The 15,628-nt window shown below is 37.4% G+C and overlaps 1 protein-coding gene across 15 annotated transcripts in view; it reads right to left on the bottom strand.

The window, feature by feature from the left end:
• MTMR3 (myotubularin related protein 3) overlaps positions 1-15,628 on the bottom strand; it is a 141,796-nt gene that overhangs the window by 49,937 nt on the left and 76,231 nt on the right. For all 15 annotated transcript variants that reach the window (XM_025474514.3, XM_025474512.3, XM_035706459.2 and 12 more), the window contains 2 exons: positions 10,119-10,171; positions 4,349-4,433 (listed from right to left, as the gene is read on the bottom strand). In XM_025474514.3, coding sequence (XP_025330299.1) covers positions 4,349-4,351 — 3 coding nt within the window. In that variant the 5' untranslated portion in view covers positions 4,352-4,433; positions 10,119-10,171. The remainder of the gene's footprint in view (positions 1-4,348; positions 4,434-10,118; positions 10,172-15,628) is intronic.

The following is a 15,628-nucleotide window of genomic DNA, read 5'->3' as shown; positions in this document are numbered from 1 at the left end:
TTCTATGTGTTACCTTTTTTTTCTTTTTAACCAATTCTATTTCCATTCTTAAGAGGTAGCTCTTGACTCAAAGAACACTGAGCATTTACACTGAGAACTAAGAGAAAAGATACGAGGAATCTTGAAATTAGGAAGATTTTTCTCATAAATTAACAGGGGAGAAGCAGGAAGCACTATGAGGGGGAATGCTTTTAAAAATTATTACATACAAGGGGCGCCTGGGTGTCTCAGTCAGTTAAGCATCTGACTCTTGATTTCAGCACAGGTTGTAATCTGGGGGTTACGAGATGGAGCCCTGCCTGGGACTCCACGCTTAGTGGGGAGTCTGCTTAAGATTCTCTCCCTCTCCCTCTGCCCCTCCTCTGGTTTTCTAAAATAAATAAATCTTAAAAAAAATTATTACATAAAAGTATACTGTAAACATGCCTCCTCAGCATCACATTAAACTTTTTAAACTCAAATATATAGGCCTAAAGTTTTATTCTCTTGAAGATCATTTTACAGAGGCACTTATTTCTTCAAGTGATTACCAAACCAAGTTTTTACTAACCTTTAAAAAGCACAGAATTAAAATAATGTAGCAAGCTAAAAACAAAACCAAAAATGAGAAGCCATTACAAATCTATTTTGCTGGCACATTCACTTGGGTGCTAATCCATGCCAACGTATATAACCGAAGTAGCCAGTGAAAACTGAAAATGGAATGAATTAATTTGAACAAAAGAAAACAGTGAACTGAGCAAGACAAGATGTGAAGTAATAATTTTTCATAGTCAAATAAAATAAGTGCTCTTTTTAAAAGACTATCTCAATTCACATTACCTTTAGAGCTGATTTTTCCCCTTGTACATAAAATGCATTTAATCAACAAGGACTAAATTAACATTAGGACAAGCTACTCACTGACATCCTAGACGAATAGTATTTCAAAAAACATTACTTGGCTAACATATAAATTGAATTAATTGCCTACTTTATTTTAGTTTTTAAGTTTGATGGGTGAAAAAGGAGGTCAAACTTGAGATGGTTGATAAGAGGAAGGAGACAAAAAGGAAGAAACAAACTGGCAAGTCTTGGCCTCCCCTAAGAGGCTTGCAGAATTTCTCCCAGGCTGCAAGTAGTAATTTATTAGTATTAGGGAGCATGTATTCCACATGGTCGATTTCCTGGTATTGCTGAGGAACACCAGGCATTGTGGAATCTGGCACTTCTTAGTCTCTACCAGTTCCCTAAGGTCAGTGGGGCTAACTACAAAATCTTGAAAAGGGACTAGTATCACAGTTCAAGCTAGTTTATGCTATCTACTTATGCAGGTAAGAGAGGTAGTCCATGCCTCCAAGGGGAAGTCAACATCACAAATAAATATTTAAAGAACACAGGAAGCAGAAACTGCCGAGAAGTCAAAATGCCTATTAACTTAATTCGTATACAGTGTTCCAGGATAAAAAAAAAAAAAAAAAGTCTGCTCAGAGTAAAATATGTGTAGGAATACTTGACAAAATGTAAAAATGAAAATAATTCTCAGTCTCATTGTCAATTCCAGTCATTATTCTTAAGACTGGTATTGAAGGCTATCAAAAATATAAATTTCTCAAAAAACATATATAAATTTCTCTTGATATGGTGCTTGGGATTTATTTCAAAATAAACCAAGAGTTGACGGTGAGGAAATCAGAAGAAACAAGTACAGCCACGAATTAGCGATTACTGCAGTGGACTGATGAGTATGAGGGTTCACTGAACTATTCTCTTTGTATAAGCTTGAGATTTCCATAATAAAACATGAAAATGTATTCTCCTACTGCTTAACCTCTCAAAAAAGACTTTAAACTTATTTAAGAATCTTTACAAGCATAAGAGAGAGATGTTATTCAAATTAATACAGAGGTTTGCATTTTTAAAAAGAAAATTTGTGTTGCCTGGGTGGCTCAGTCAGTTAAGCATCTGCCTTTGGCTCAGGTCATGACTCCAAAGTCCTGGGATCAAGTCCCACATCAGGTTCCCTTCTTCCTCTGCCTCTACCTGCCACTCCACCTGCCTGTGCTCCTTCTCTGTCAAATAAAGAAATAAAATATATATTAAAAAAAAAGAGGGACACCTTGGTAGCTCCGTGGTTGAGCATCTGCCTTCAGCTCAGGGTGTGATCCCAAGGTCCTGGGATCAAGTACTGCATCAGGCTCCCTATGGGGAGCCTGGTTCTCCCTCTACCTGTGTCTCTGCCTCTCTTTGTATGTCTCTCATGAATAAATAAATAAAATCGTTTTTGAAAAATAATTAATATTTTGAAAAGACAGACAATTCAGTACTCCTGAATGTTCTATACAAAAAATAAGGATTAAGCATATATGACCAAAATGCTGAAACAGAATATATCAATTAATTAACATTAATTAAATCGATGGTTCAGCAACTTGCGAAATGTTATATAGCTAGTAAAATGAACATTAGGAATCCAATGAATCAACATGGAAAAAAATGTTTAATTCTTTTAGTGAAATAAGCAAAATAGAAATTTAATTATGGGGATCCCTGGGTGGCGCAGCGGTTTGGCGCCTGCCTTTGGCCCAGGGCGCGATCCTGGAGACCCGGGATCGGATCCCACATCGGGCTCCCGGTGCATGGAGCCTGCTTCTCCCTCTGCCTGTGTCTCTGCCTCTCTCTCTCTCTGTGACTATCATGAATAAATAAATAAAATCTTTAAAAAAAAAAAAAAAGAAATTTAATTATGCTTTAATTCCAACTACATAAAGTATACATATAGACATGAACCAGAGAGAAAGGAATACAATCATGGGTTTTGGTGGTAGAATTATCAATGAGTATTTATAAAAACTTGTTATGTTACTTTATGAGAAATTGGAAAAAAAAAAAAAAAAAGACACATGGCCATACTGCTCCCCAGATAACACAAAAAAGAATCTCAAGAATACACCAGAAGAGTATCTGCAGGACACCAACAGAGACCCCAACAGCACCAGGACGAGGACCATGTTGCTAGCTAGCTACATGGTATACAATAAAAGCCCCTCAGTACAGAATAGAGCTGCTTTTATAAATATAAGCCTGTTGTTATTCATTAGCACTGGTATTCATTACATACAAATATTAAGCAAACACTTTTTCAATTCATTAAAAACTCTACAGGAAAACCAATAAAATAAAATGTAGTCTAGAAAAATAATATTAAAAGTTCATCAATGTTCAGATATAGGATATATCAAAAAGTTGTTATAGCCTAAGAAAAAATTGGCCTAGCTTCAAAATGAAAGCAATTACTTCTCTCCTTCTTTCAGTCTGACATTTCTGCACAGCTAGTTTTTCTGTTGTGTTTTAGTTTGTTTTTAATTTTGAAAAGCATTTTCCACCCATATCCTTAATGAAGCTTGAAATTAACATGGCCTTTTCAATTCTTTCTTTGTGCATCAGAATGAAACAGAATTTGGATCTAGGAAACAAAACAAGGTAGAAGCAGGACAATGTTACAGGACACCGTTTCTTTTTTAAGCCTTGAAGCACTGTTTACATATTCTCAGAATTGATAGAAATGTGGTTGGATCATTGCTCCATCTTCTCTGCTTGGACTGGCCCTAAATGGCCCACAAGTCACTGAAATGTCCAGTTGCTCTTTTCAGTGAAAGATGTAGGTAGGGAGTGTGCAAAACTGCTTCACCTTTGTTGGGATAAAAACAGTGCCTTAAATAGACCAAAATGCGAAGGCAGGGATTTATTTCTATCCAGAAAGGTGAAATCCTAAAGAATATGTGTATGACCAATACAATTGGTCTACAATTCTTCTACAAACACACCAAACACACACAGTTTTCACGTCATCTTGCTTCCTAGAAAAGGATTAAGAAATCTAAAATCCAGGCAGCCCAGGTGGCTCAGCAGTTTAGCGCTGCCTTCAGCCCAGGGCGTTATCCTGGGGACCCGGGATCAAGTCCCACATTGGGCTCCCTGCATGGAGCCTGTTTCTCCCTCTGCCTGTGTCTCAGGCTCTCTCTCTCTCTGTCTCTCATGAATGAAAGAAAGAAGAAAAGGAAAAGGAAAAGGAAAAGGAAAAGGAAAGAAGAAAGAAAATCTAAAATCCAAGAACCATGAATTTTAGTCTTTACTCCACTTATTACCTGACTGAAAAGAGACCATATCTAATCCATAGGATCATATAAAAATAAACTGTTCTAATTCATTATTAAGTAAACAATAAAAGAAAGGTAACAAGAAGAGAGTTCAAGAAAAGAAAAGTAAAATGATTTACAAAAACAAAAATGTATGGCCCCATTTAGTGTTCCACTTCATTTCAGGATAAAGTTCAATTCCAGTTTTCTTGTGATTTCTTTTCACTTACCATGACAGGAGGCCCAGATTAGGAGGAGAAATCCCCGTCCCTTCTTCAGTGTCTGGCAAGGCTTTTCTTTCTTTTACGCCTGGATCTTTAAAAAGAAAACAAAGAAATAAAAGGACAAAATTGGCAATTTTCCCCCTAACCTGGCCATATTCTAATTAAAGAACTACATATATATGGACCTGCAGACCTGACCAGAGTCGGCCAAGAACAAGTTAAATATCACCCAGCCAATTTCCACTAGTTAAATCCAAAATCCACAACACCTTTGCGAAAGTACTGAAATATACATATATAGTTTAAAAGTTAAGTTTCATGTGATATAAATTGTAGCTCAATTTTAAAAAATGTAATTAGGGGTGCCTGGCTGACTCAGTTGATGGAGCATGCAACTCTTAATCTCAGGATTACGGGTTCGAGCCTTACATTGGGTGTAGAGATTACTTAAAAATAAAATCCTTCAAAAAATAAAAAGAATTTTTAAAAATGTAAAGACTGTACATATAATCAAACTTCATAAAACACTAAAAATAATCTTAGAGTAAAAAAGTTATGGGACAAATCCAGCAGCAACGAGCATTCTAAGCATCTATAGCATAGTCTCTAAAGACTAATTTCCACTGCAACTTGGTAGAAGTGTTAATGTTCTGTTATTTATTTTTTTTTTTTGAAGATTTTATTTATTTATTCATAGAGATGCAGGAAGAGAGAGAGAGAGAGGCAGAGACACAAGCAGGCTCCATGCAGAGAGCCTGACGTGGGACTCGATCCAGGGTCTCCAGATCATGCCCTGGGCTGCAGGCAGTGCTAAACCGCTGCGCCACCGGGGCTGCCCAATGTTCTGTAATTTAAAAGGTTAAAATAAAAATATGCATAAGCATTATTTGTACTAATTCCAAAGCATGTTCACATGCACAGAAAAATCATACAGGAATTTTTATCATTGATAAAGTTACCCTTCTAAGAAAGAGAAGTGAGAATGGGGACTTTTAGTTTTTATACTTTTAGAATTACTTTACATTTGTAATTAGGAAAATAAATTTTACAAAGTTTTTTAAATTTTTTAAAAAATCTTTAAAATATTTTTTAAGATTTTTTTTTAAAGGTTTTATTTATTCAGGAGAAACATACAGAGAGAGGCAGAGACATAGGCAGAGGGTGAAGCAGGCTACCTGCAGGGAGCCTGATGCAGAACTCAATCCCAGAACCCTGAGGTCACGACCTGAGCCAAAGGCAGACTCTCAACCACTGAGCCACCCAGGTGACCCTCAAAGTTTTTTTTAAAAAGAAACTCAGGGGATCCCTGGTGGCTCAGAGGTTTAGTGCCTGCCCTCGGCCCAGGGCGTGACCCTGGAGTCCCGAGATCGAGTCTCACATCAGGCTTCCTGTATGGAGCCTGCTTCTCCCTCTGTCTGTGTCTCTGCCTCTCTCTCTCTCTTTCTGTGTCTCTAATGAATACATAAATAAAATCTTTAAATAAATAATTCTCCTTCTGTGTCTCTGCCTCTCCGTGTGTCTCTAATGAATACATAAATAAAATCATAAATAAATAAAGTGAAACTCAATATTGCATAAAAGGTTTTCACTTAACCTAAGGCAGAGTGTGAGGATAATGACCTCAGTTTAAAAAACAACAAGAGATGTAGGGGTATACCTGGGTGGCTCAGTTAAGTGTCAGACTCTTGACTTTGGCTCAGGTCATGATCTCAGGGTCCTGAGATCAAGCCCCACGTCAGGCTCTGCGCCCTATGGGAAGTCTGCTTGAGGATTTTCTCTCTCCCCTTCTGCCTCTTCCCCCACTCCCATTCTCTATAATTAATTAATTAAAAAATAGTAAGAGGTATAGAGCAATGGCTCTATAGGCAAATGAGATATGAGTTCTGAGTCTGCAATATTACTAACTCTATGACCTTGAGAGCTGGGTTAGGTATGTTAATACCTGAGCCTCTGTTTCTTCATCTATAAATGAAAATTAACAATTGCATAAAAGAATTGCAAGGGTTAAAAAATAATGCATAGGTGTCCTTAGTATAGTTACTAGCATATAGAAATAAGCACCTTTTAAATCATTAACTAAGATATTCCGTTACATACAGAGAATTTGGATAGGATAGTTTCCACCACTGCCCTATTTTTAAAATACACACATACACACAAACACGTTGGTACATACACACAGTTAATTATTATTTTTGAACCATTTAAAAGAGAGCTGTAGGGCAACCTGGGTGGCTCAGATGGCTGCCTTCAGACCAGGTCATAATCTCAGGGTCCTGGGATCGAGCCCCATGTTGGTGGTCCCTGCTCAATGGGGAGTTTGCTTCTCCCTCTCCCCTCCTCTCATATTCTCTCTCTCTCTCTCAAATGAATAAATAATTTTTTTTTTTTAAAGGAGAATTGTAGTGGCACTTGGTGGCTCAGTCAGTTAAGCATCTTGGTCAGATCTCAGGGTCCTGAGACTTAGCCCTGCATTGGACTCTACACTCAGCACACTAGGTCTGCTTAAGATTCTCTGTCCCTCTGCCCCTCCCACCCTGCTCTCTCTTTAAAATAATAAATAAATATTTTTAAAAAAATAAGTAAGAGTTGTATACACCATATCTCTGTACTCCTTACTACTTCAGTATATACCTACTAAGAACAAAAATAGTAAGTACTAGATTTGAAATTTAGAAAGCTTACCATTAAAAAAAAAAAAAAAAAAGCTTACCATTGATATAGTACATTAATCTACCTTGAATATTCCAATTTGGTCAACTTAACCAATTTTATCCCTCACAATAATTTTTTCCCTCAATAAAGGATCCAGTCTAGGATCACATACTGAATCTAGTTGTCCCATCTCTTTAGTGTCTCTTAATCTGGGACCCATGTTACACTAATTCAAATAATGTTTCCTGGCATCAAAATTAATTTCATAATCTGCCATCTTTCCCTCCAAACCTAGACCAAGTTTCTTAAGATGAGAATGTAACACTTTCAAAAAATGTTAACACTTTAATTCATTGTTTTGCAAATACAGGTCTTAGATGTCTTATCTCAAGTCAATGTTTCTAAAATTAAAAATCAAGATACATTTACATTATTATGCCCATGTAAAAATTAAACCTGCAGAGTCAAATAACACATTAGGCTTACATTTCTTTCTTTAAAGGTCTAATATGGGCCCACTGGGCCAAATAAAGGATATGATTCTTATTCTAAGCATCAGAGTCAAATGATTGCTCTTAAGATATGCATGAGAATTTGGACACTAGGATCTGCAGGCTTCTCTGGGCTCCATCATTAGTACCACCCCATAGATGTGACTTCTGAGAAAGAAAATATCAATCTTCCTAGTGAACAAAGTATCTCATCTTTCAGGCACCTGTAAAAGAGGAATTACCCAATTTCCTTCTCAGTAACTAACAGTAACAGTAACAGAAACTCAACCAAGTAAGATACTGAGCTACTCAGACTATAAGGTCACAGATTACATATAGCATATAAATCCTTCATTATACAGAAAGCAGGAAAAAAAACAGTACCCTGAATCAACAAGATTATAACTAATCTCTACTAAATTAAAAACTAAATAATTTCCTAAATTAAAGAGATGGCACAGGATTTATTCTTTCCCCTTATTCTCAAACACATACCTATACACACCACAAACAAAAATCCTACTTAAAATCAAATTATAGTGAGAAGTCCTGTATCCCAGGACTCTGGAAATGTCTGTGTGACCTGAAATTCAAATATGAGCATAGGTTTTGCCTTCAAGGTGTTCACTATTTTGTGAGGACAACAAACAGGTAAGTAGTAAGGCAGAGTGTAAACACAGAACTCCATGAGGATGCAAAAGACAGAAAAATAGATTCTGGTCTGGGTACCCACGGAAGGCTTTTTAGAACAACTGAGCTTTTTAATAGTTGAACCAGTCAGATTCTGAGCTACTGAGGCAGAGGAAACAGGAATGGCACAAGCAAAGAATGAGACCCCAAAAAAGGCATATTGAAAAGTCCTGAAGGGAAAGTAGGTCAATGTGGCTACAGCAAAAGATGTCCTAGGTGTATGGGAGAAATGGGTGATTAGTTGAAGGGGCTATGTTTAAAATCCACTTGTTGGGATGCCTGGGTGGCTCAGTGATTGAGCGTCTGCCCTTGGCTCAGGTCGTAATCCTGGGGTCCTGGGATTGAGTCCTGCATCAAGCTCTCTGCAGGGAACCTGCTTCTCCTGCCTATGTCTCTGCCTCTGCATCTCTCATGAATAAATAAAATCTTTAAAAAAAAAAAAAAAAACCCACTTCAAGAGCTTAAAATACCACGCTAATGAGCCTGATCCTTATTTTGGAAGCAATGTCATGGTAAACATTGCAGAATAAGGTATTGATGTGGATCTAGAAAGTTAAAACTAAAGCAACAACTTCTCTTTTCAATAAAATTAGATTATAATTTCTTAAATGATAGAAACAAGAGGCAGTAATAAAGGCTGAAGTAGTCACAGATACATACAAGTCTATGAAAAGAAGAACAGTGATTAATAACCACACTGGAGGGATCCCTGGGTGGCGCAGCGGTTTGGCGCCTGCCTTTGGCCCAGGGCGCGATCCTGGAGACCCGGGATCGAATCCCACGTCGGGCTACCAGTGCATGGAGCCTGCTTCTCCCTCTGCCTATGTCTCTGCCTCTCTCTCTCTCTGTGTGTGACTATCATAAATAAATAAAAATTAAAAAAAAAATAACCACACTGGAGATGAAATTAAATTTTTAAAACTTTTCTACTTAAATGTCACATTAGTACCACTAAGTCTAGTGATGAGGCCTTTTTATATAGATACATAACAATTTAAGGAAGCCCAAAACAAGAATCAAGTTTCAATTTAAAAGAATTCCATGTTATTTATTAAGAACGGTCTATTCTAACCAAAATATTGGGGCTATAACTCATTTTTTCTAAAGATTGCATTTTATTTATTCATGAAAGATACAGAGAGAGGCAGAGACATATGCAAAGGGAGAAGTAGGCTCCATGAAGGGAGCCCTATGTGGGACTCGATCCCAGGACTCCAGGGTCACGACCCGAGCCAAAGTCAGACGAGCGACCCAGGCGTCCTCATTTAATCTCAATGAGGCGTCTTCATTTAATCTCAACTTAAATACAAGTTTTCTTATTTATTTATTTATTTATTTATTTATTTATTTATTTATTTATTTATAAGATTTAATTTATTTATTCATGAGAGAGAGAGAGGCAGAGACACAGGCAGAGGGAGAAGCAAGCTCCACGCAGGGAGCCTGACGTGGGACTCGATCCCGGGACTCCAGGATCAGGCCGAGACACAGGCAGAGGGAGAAGCAAGCTCCATGCAGGGAGCCTGACGTGGGACTCGATCCCGGGACTCCAGGATCAGGCCGAGACACAGGCAGAGGGAGAAGCAAGCTCCATGCAGGGAGCCTGACGTGGGACTTGATCCCGGGACTCCAGGATCAGGCCCTGGGCTGAAGGCAGCGCTAAACCACTGAGCCACCCGGGCTGCCCCAAATACAAGTTTTCAAGTACAGTATACTTTATTATGGCAAATTGTATATGGAAAAAAAATCTGCATTGAGCCCTAGTTTAAAAAAAAAAAAACATATTTAGAGATTTAACATTAAAGTGAACATATAAAAACTCATCTAAATAATTATGTACGCAGACAAACAGAACCCCCACAAATTATTGTAAATTAGTTTTTGCTACTCAAAACAGCATGGGGGTTGGCGGGGGGTGGGGAAGAATATAGCAAACTTACCAAGTGAAGTTTGTCCCAAGAACTTTCTCTATTAGAAGGTTTCACAAGACAATCTGCAAAAGAAAAACCAGTAGTTTATAAATATCCTAAGAATCAAGTTAAGCTACTTAGATTTCCCCACAAGACTTTATGAGTCAAAATGCTGTGACTTGATATATTATTTTTTAAATTGTTACAATGTTGACTATTTAGTCAACAACAGATTTTAGAATGTTTAATTGTCCAAAATGCCTAGTCAGGCCTCACCATGCCTTTAGAAACTACAGAACAGAAAGAACTTTCCAGGAACCCACACATACTCCTATTTAAGAGTTTTTCTCAATCAATCATCATTTCTGATAGTTTCTCAACTAAGCCTCTGCCACTATATGAACCAGTACTTTAAAAAACAAAGATCAGAGATCTAGACTTGGACTTGGTAACATAAGATATTTTGTACAACTGGCTTCTACCAAGGGATCTTTCATGTGTAAGGGGAAAAGTTGGGCAGAAAAGTATAATCTAAACACAAAGAATTCTTGTCATAACTATGCAACAATCTGACATTTACAGATAGATAAAAGACCCAATTGACCAGATTTGGGTCTTTGATTTTTTCAAAGATGTATTTATTTGAGAGCAAGAGCAAAAAGGGGGGGGGGTTTGCAGAGAGAGAGAAAAAGAGAATCTCAAGTAGACTCCTCATGGAGCACCAACTGAGCCACCCAAGTGCTCTAGAACCTGATTCCTCTGTTATGATTTCTCTCAGTATTTGTAGACAACTCATTCTTTTGGGCTATTACATGACATGAAGTCACATAAATAAAACTGTATTAAATATTAAAATCCTAAAATTAAGGAGTTAATATAGCATATTACATCCATAACTTTCAGAAAAAAATTTTCACTAAGAACCATAAAAGTAAAAAAAATAAAAAATAAAAATAAAAGAACCATAAAAGTAGGCTAAATATGCAATAACAAAGTGTTTTTAACCATTTTACAAGTAGAATTTTCGTCTCCTAGTAACTTTTCATTTAAATTTTATAACTCAGGGGTCATATTAACCACCTACTATATTGGAAATAAAGCTATTCATAATTTACAACTTGAGATACAAACTGTATTAAGTATCAAGTTTAGTCTTACAGAGTTTTATTTTATTTATTCATTCATTCATTCATTCATTCATAAGAGGTATATAGAGAGAGGCAGAAACACAGGCAGAGGGAAAAGCAGGCTCCCTGTGGGAAGCCTGAGCAGGACTGATCCCAGGAGCCTACAATCACAACCCGAGCCAAATGCAGATGCTCAACCACTGAGCAACCCAGGTGCCCCAGTCTTAATATATTTAAAAGGTACAACACAATACAGAAGAAAATTTGGAGGTCTGTAAATCTGCAGGACCTTTTCTTACTAGACTATAATTTTTGCTGAGCACTTGAATCCTGAAATACATATTAGTTTTTATTCCTTTTAAGTTATATCAGTAGGTATATATTATCTATGATTTTTACTTTAAAATAATAATGAGGAATCCCTGGGTGGCGCAGTGGTTTGGCGCCTGTCTTTGGCCCAGGGCGCGATCCTGGAGACCCGGGATCAAATCCCACATCGGGCTCCCGGTACATGGAGCCTGCTTCTCCCTCTGCCTACGTCTCTGCCTCTCTCTCTTTCTCTCTCTGTGACTATCATAAATAAATATTAAAAAATAATAATAAAATAAAATAAAATAATGAATCATTTGGTAAAAATAAGATATGCTCAGTCTCTGCTTCAAGAAAAAAAATCAAAACATAAAATAATGTATGTGAAGATACATTTTCCTTAAAAAGTATTACAAACAAAAAATGATAAAACATAGCTCATTGTAACTCAGAAAGTAACAAGGTTAACCGTCCAATGACATGCATGTGCTCAGAGTTCAGAGAAGGGACAGTGAAGGGAGACTTCACAGCAGATGAAGAATTTCAACCAGGTTTTATAGACTGGATGGGACCTAAATAAAGAGAAGGAAAGGACCCGAATAATTCAAGAGAGAACGGCTATGAATACCACAGTAGGAAGAAAATGGGGCATTTTTGAGAAATAGAGATCAGAATATCAAGAGAGTGTTCAAGAAGAGAAGACTAGAGAGGCAGGACACAACGGTAGGCCTTCAATAGCAGGCTAAGGAGTCAGATTTAATTCAGTGGTGTGAGATCAAGAGCTTTAGAAGTAGGAAAATAATAACATGAAAGTGATGGTGTTAAACTATAGCAAGGAACATGTAGAATGGTCTAGAGGGGAAAACTGAGTTAGGATATTCCTGGACTAGTAGTTCAGATATGAAATGCTAACAGCTTAATATCTCAACTATAGCGAAAATGCAGAGGAAGACATCAAAGCGAGTAAAAGCATTAATTTTTAGTAACTGATTAGAAATGGGGGGAAAAAAGAGTCTGAGCAAGTGTCAAAGATAACTGCAAAATCTTATGGCTTGTGGTGAGTGGACAAAGGACATTATCATTAAAAAATGAAAGGTGGGACTCCTAGCTGGCTCCGTCAGAAAAGCATGTAACTCTTGATCTCAGGGTCATGAGCTTGAGTCCCATATTGGGTACAGAGATTACTTAAAAGTAAATAAAATGGTTTTAAAAAATGAAAGGTAGCTCCAAGGAAGCAATGTTAAGGAGACATATACCCAGCAAGTAGGGGGGGTGGGAGGGATTAAATTCAAGAGACAGGTCAAGCCTAGGGGTAATAATAAATTGATTTAATTCAAGGTGCTAAATTGAATTTAAGGAAATCACTGTATCTACTATAAAAATCATGACATGTTTTAAATTACTTGATAATTTATCTGTCAAACATATGAGAAGTCCATCAATACAGAAACGTTTGTGTAAAGTTTTCACAGGTGTAAAGTTCCAAGAGATGGATCAAACAACAGGCAGTTTGAACAAAAAAAGTTCAGGCAGCTCTGCTTCAATACTGGCAATGACTCTTCTTTCCAATAACCACAAACTACTTGGCTGGAAACAAGGATGTCATTGTGAAACACTGTCAACAACAACAAAAAACTGCCCACACCTCTTAGGACTATTTGCTAGATAAAGGCCATGCAAAGGTAAGTCTGAAAGAAGCTCTCTGGTGCCATAAGCTACCTTCCAATGAGAGCAGGATACAGTCATATATACACATACCTCACAGAGTAAGAGCAGTTAGGTTTGGGCTACCCTAAATATATACCGAATATATTCAAATAAGTACCATACCGGCTTCAACAAGGCAAAGAGAATTTGGGCCATTTGTATAATAAAATAATTCAAACTACAAACACTAATCAGATTGAATCAATTCATGAGGAAAACTAAGACTCAGGCCAGGCATTTTAAAATGTTGGGTGGGGGATGGTAAACACAGGTGGCAGCCCTTTTTTGTCTAGTGTACATTTTAACTTTAAAAGGACAATGGACTGTTTTACATAGTCCTATCTCACTTTCAAATGCAAGGTAATTAAGAATTCAAAACTTTAAGAAGGCAACACTGAATAATTTAGAGGAATCTTTTATTTTCACTGTATGTAGAAGAAATGCCTTTTCTTACATATGCACTGCATATTAAGAAACAGATTCAGAGCAAAATTTGAGTGTGGAGGCAATATAAAACAATTCAGAGATGTTAAATTTTAAGTTCAACTGCCTCTACTTTAAGCAAACTTTTCGGTTTCTTCATGTTTCCTCATTTATGCCTAAAAACCTTTCAGATATCTGATAGATGACCTTCCCAAACTAGGACTCTGTGGCATGCTGGGTGGAATTATTCCATGGTGGGGAGATGATTTATCAGCTGAGTATTTTATTTATCGGCTGAGTAAAATTACTGTGGCTTGGTCTTACTCCTTGAATAGAAGTTCAAACCTCAGGTTTTCTAAAACCTTTGCTGCTGAAGTCAACTATAAATAAAACAAAAACAAAGAGTTCAAAAAGCATGGCTGCATTCACCTATCATGACAAGTTCACTGTGGTAGAGGTTCATTTATTTGATAAATATTTAGAGGTGGTAGGCACTATTCTAGGCACTAGGAATGATGCAGCAATCAACAAAACAAAGTTCCTATCCTTAAACAAGCTGCAATTCTAGTGTCAACTGTAATATTCTCACATGGCTGCATGCCCACAGTGTGACTTTTCTCCCATACGTATTAAGTCCATGCTTTGAAAAAGGAAAAATAAATATAAATTTGAATCAGTGACCTCATTCAGTGAAATCTCTAAACAAGATGATGAGAAAGACTCTATATGTCTTTTCTACCCCTTTTGGAAACACTAATGTCTGTGAGTTTTGCGGGATCCAGGCGCAAATTCATGATCCGTGTGCATTCCTCTGCCAGCTGTAGAACACAGATAAGCAGCTAAAATATTATCATTTCCTAACCAAAAAACAACCATCTTCTCCTTGAAAAACAAAAACGCAGTAAGTTCCAGAACTGTCACTTACCCCATGTTATAATCACATTTCTGTATCAAAGAGCCTTTCACTGATAGTAAGTCTCTTAAACAAGCAACACTTAAGATAATGTTCAAAATAATAATAAAAAAAAGCTTTGTTTCAATATATAACCACCAAAGATCAATCTTGTATAATCTGTCACTACACTAGTGGTACACAGTATAGTTCATTTTATATTCTATATATATATGTACATGTATATATGTATATATATGGTTGTTTGGGTGGGGTTAAAGGTGGGATAAAACTCTGAATACATTTCTCAAAGGAAGCTCTGCAATACACAGAATTTCAAACAGTTGGGTTGGTGATCAATACTTAAGATCATCTGTTGGCATTTAAGTGGCTGAAACACTGACAGCTGCTTTCCCAAAAGGGAACCCCAGAATGTGAGAGACCAAAAGCAAAGTAATTGTGCTCTAGAATTCTTAGACATCAAAGTTTAGCTGCACTTCAGATAGATGTTACTGCTTTTCCCATCTCAAGTAGGCAAAAGGAAGCCACAACCATGTTCTCAGAAAAGATTAACTGTGATCAAGCCGATTTTAGCAAATTTGATTTAATACCTTTTTTTTTTAATTTTTTATTTATTTATGATAGTCACAGAGAGAGAGAGAGAGGCAGAGACACAGGCAGAGGGAGAAGCAGGCTCCATGCACCGAGAGCCCGATGTGGGATTCGATCCCGGGTCTCCAGGATCGCGCCCTGGGCCAAAGGCAGGCGCTAAACCACTGCGCCACCCAGGGATCCCAACACCTTTTTTTTTAAGATTTTTATTTATTTATTTATTCATTTGAGGCACAGAGAGGGAGGGGGAGGGGGAGGGAGAGGGAGAGGGAGAGGGGGAGAGAGAGAGAGAGAGAGAGAGAGAGAGAGAGAGAGGCAGAGACACAGACGGAGAAGCAGGCTCCATGCAGGAGCACGATGTGGGACTCGATCCCGGGTCTCCAGGATCAGCCCCGGGCTGAAGGCGGCGCTAAACCACTGAGCTACCCGGGCTGCCCAATTTATACCTTTTTAAAAATATTTTATTTATT

Source organism: Canis lupus, chromosome 26 (genome assembly GCF_003254725.2).
Source record: "Canis lupus dingo isolate Sandy chromosome 26, ASM325472v2, whole genome shotgun sequence".
NCBI lineage: Eukaryota > Metazoa > Chordata > Mammalia > Carnivora > Canidae > Canis > Canis lupus.
This window is presented reverse-complemented; position numbering and strand designations above follow the sequence as displayed.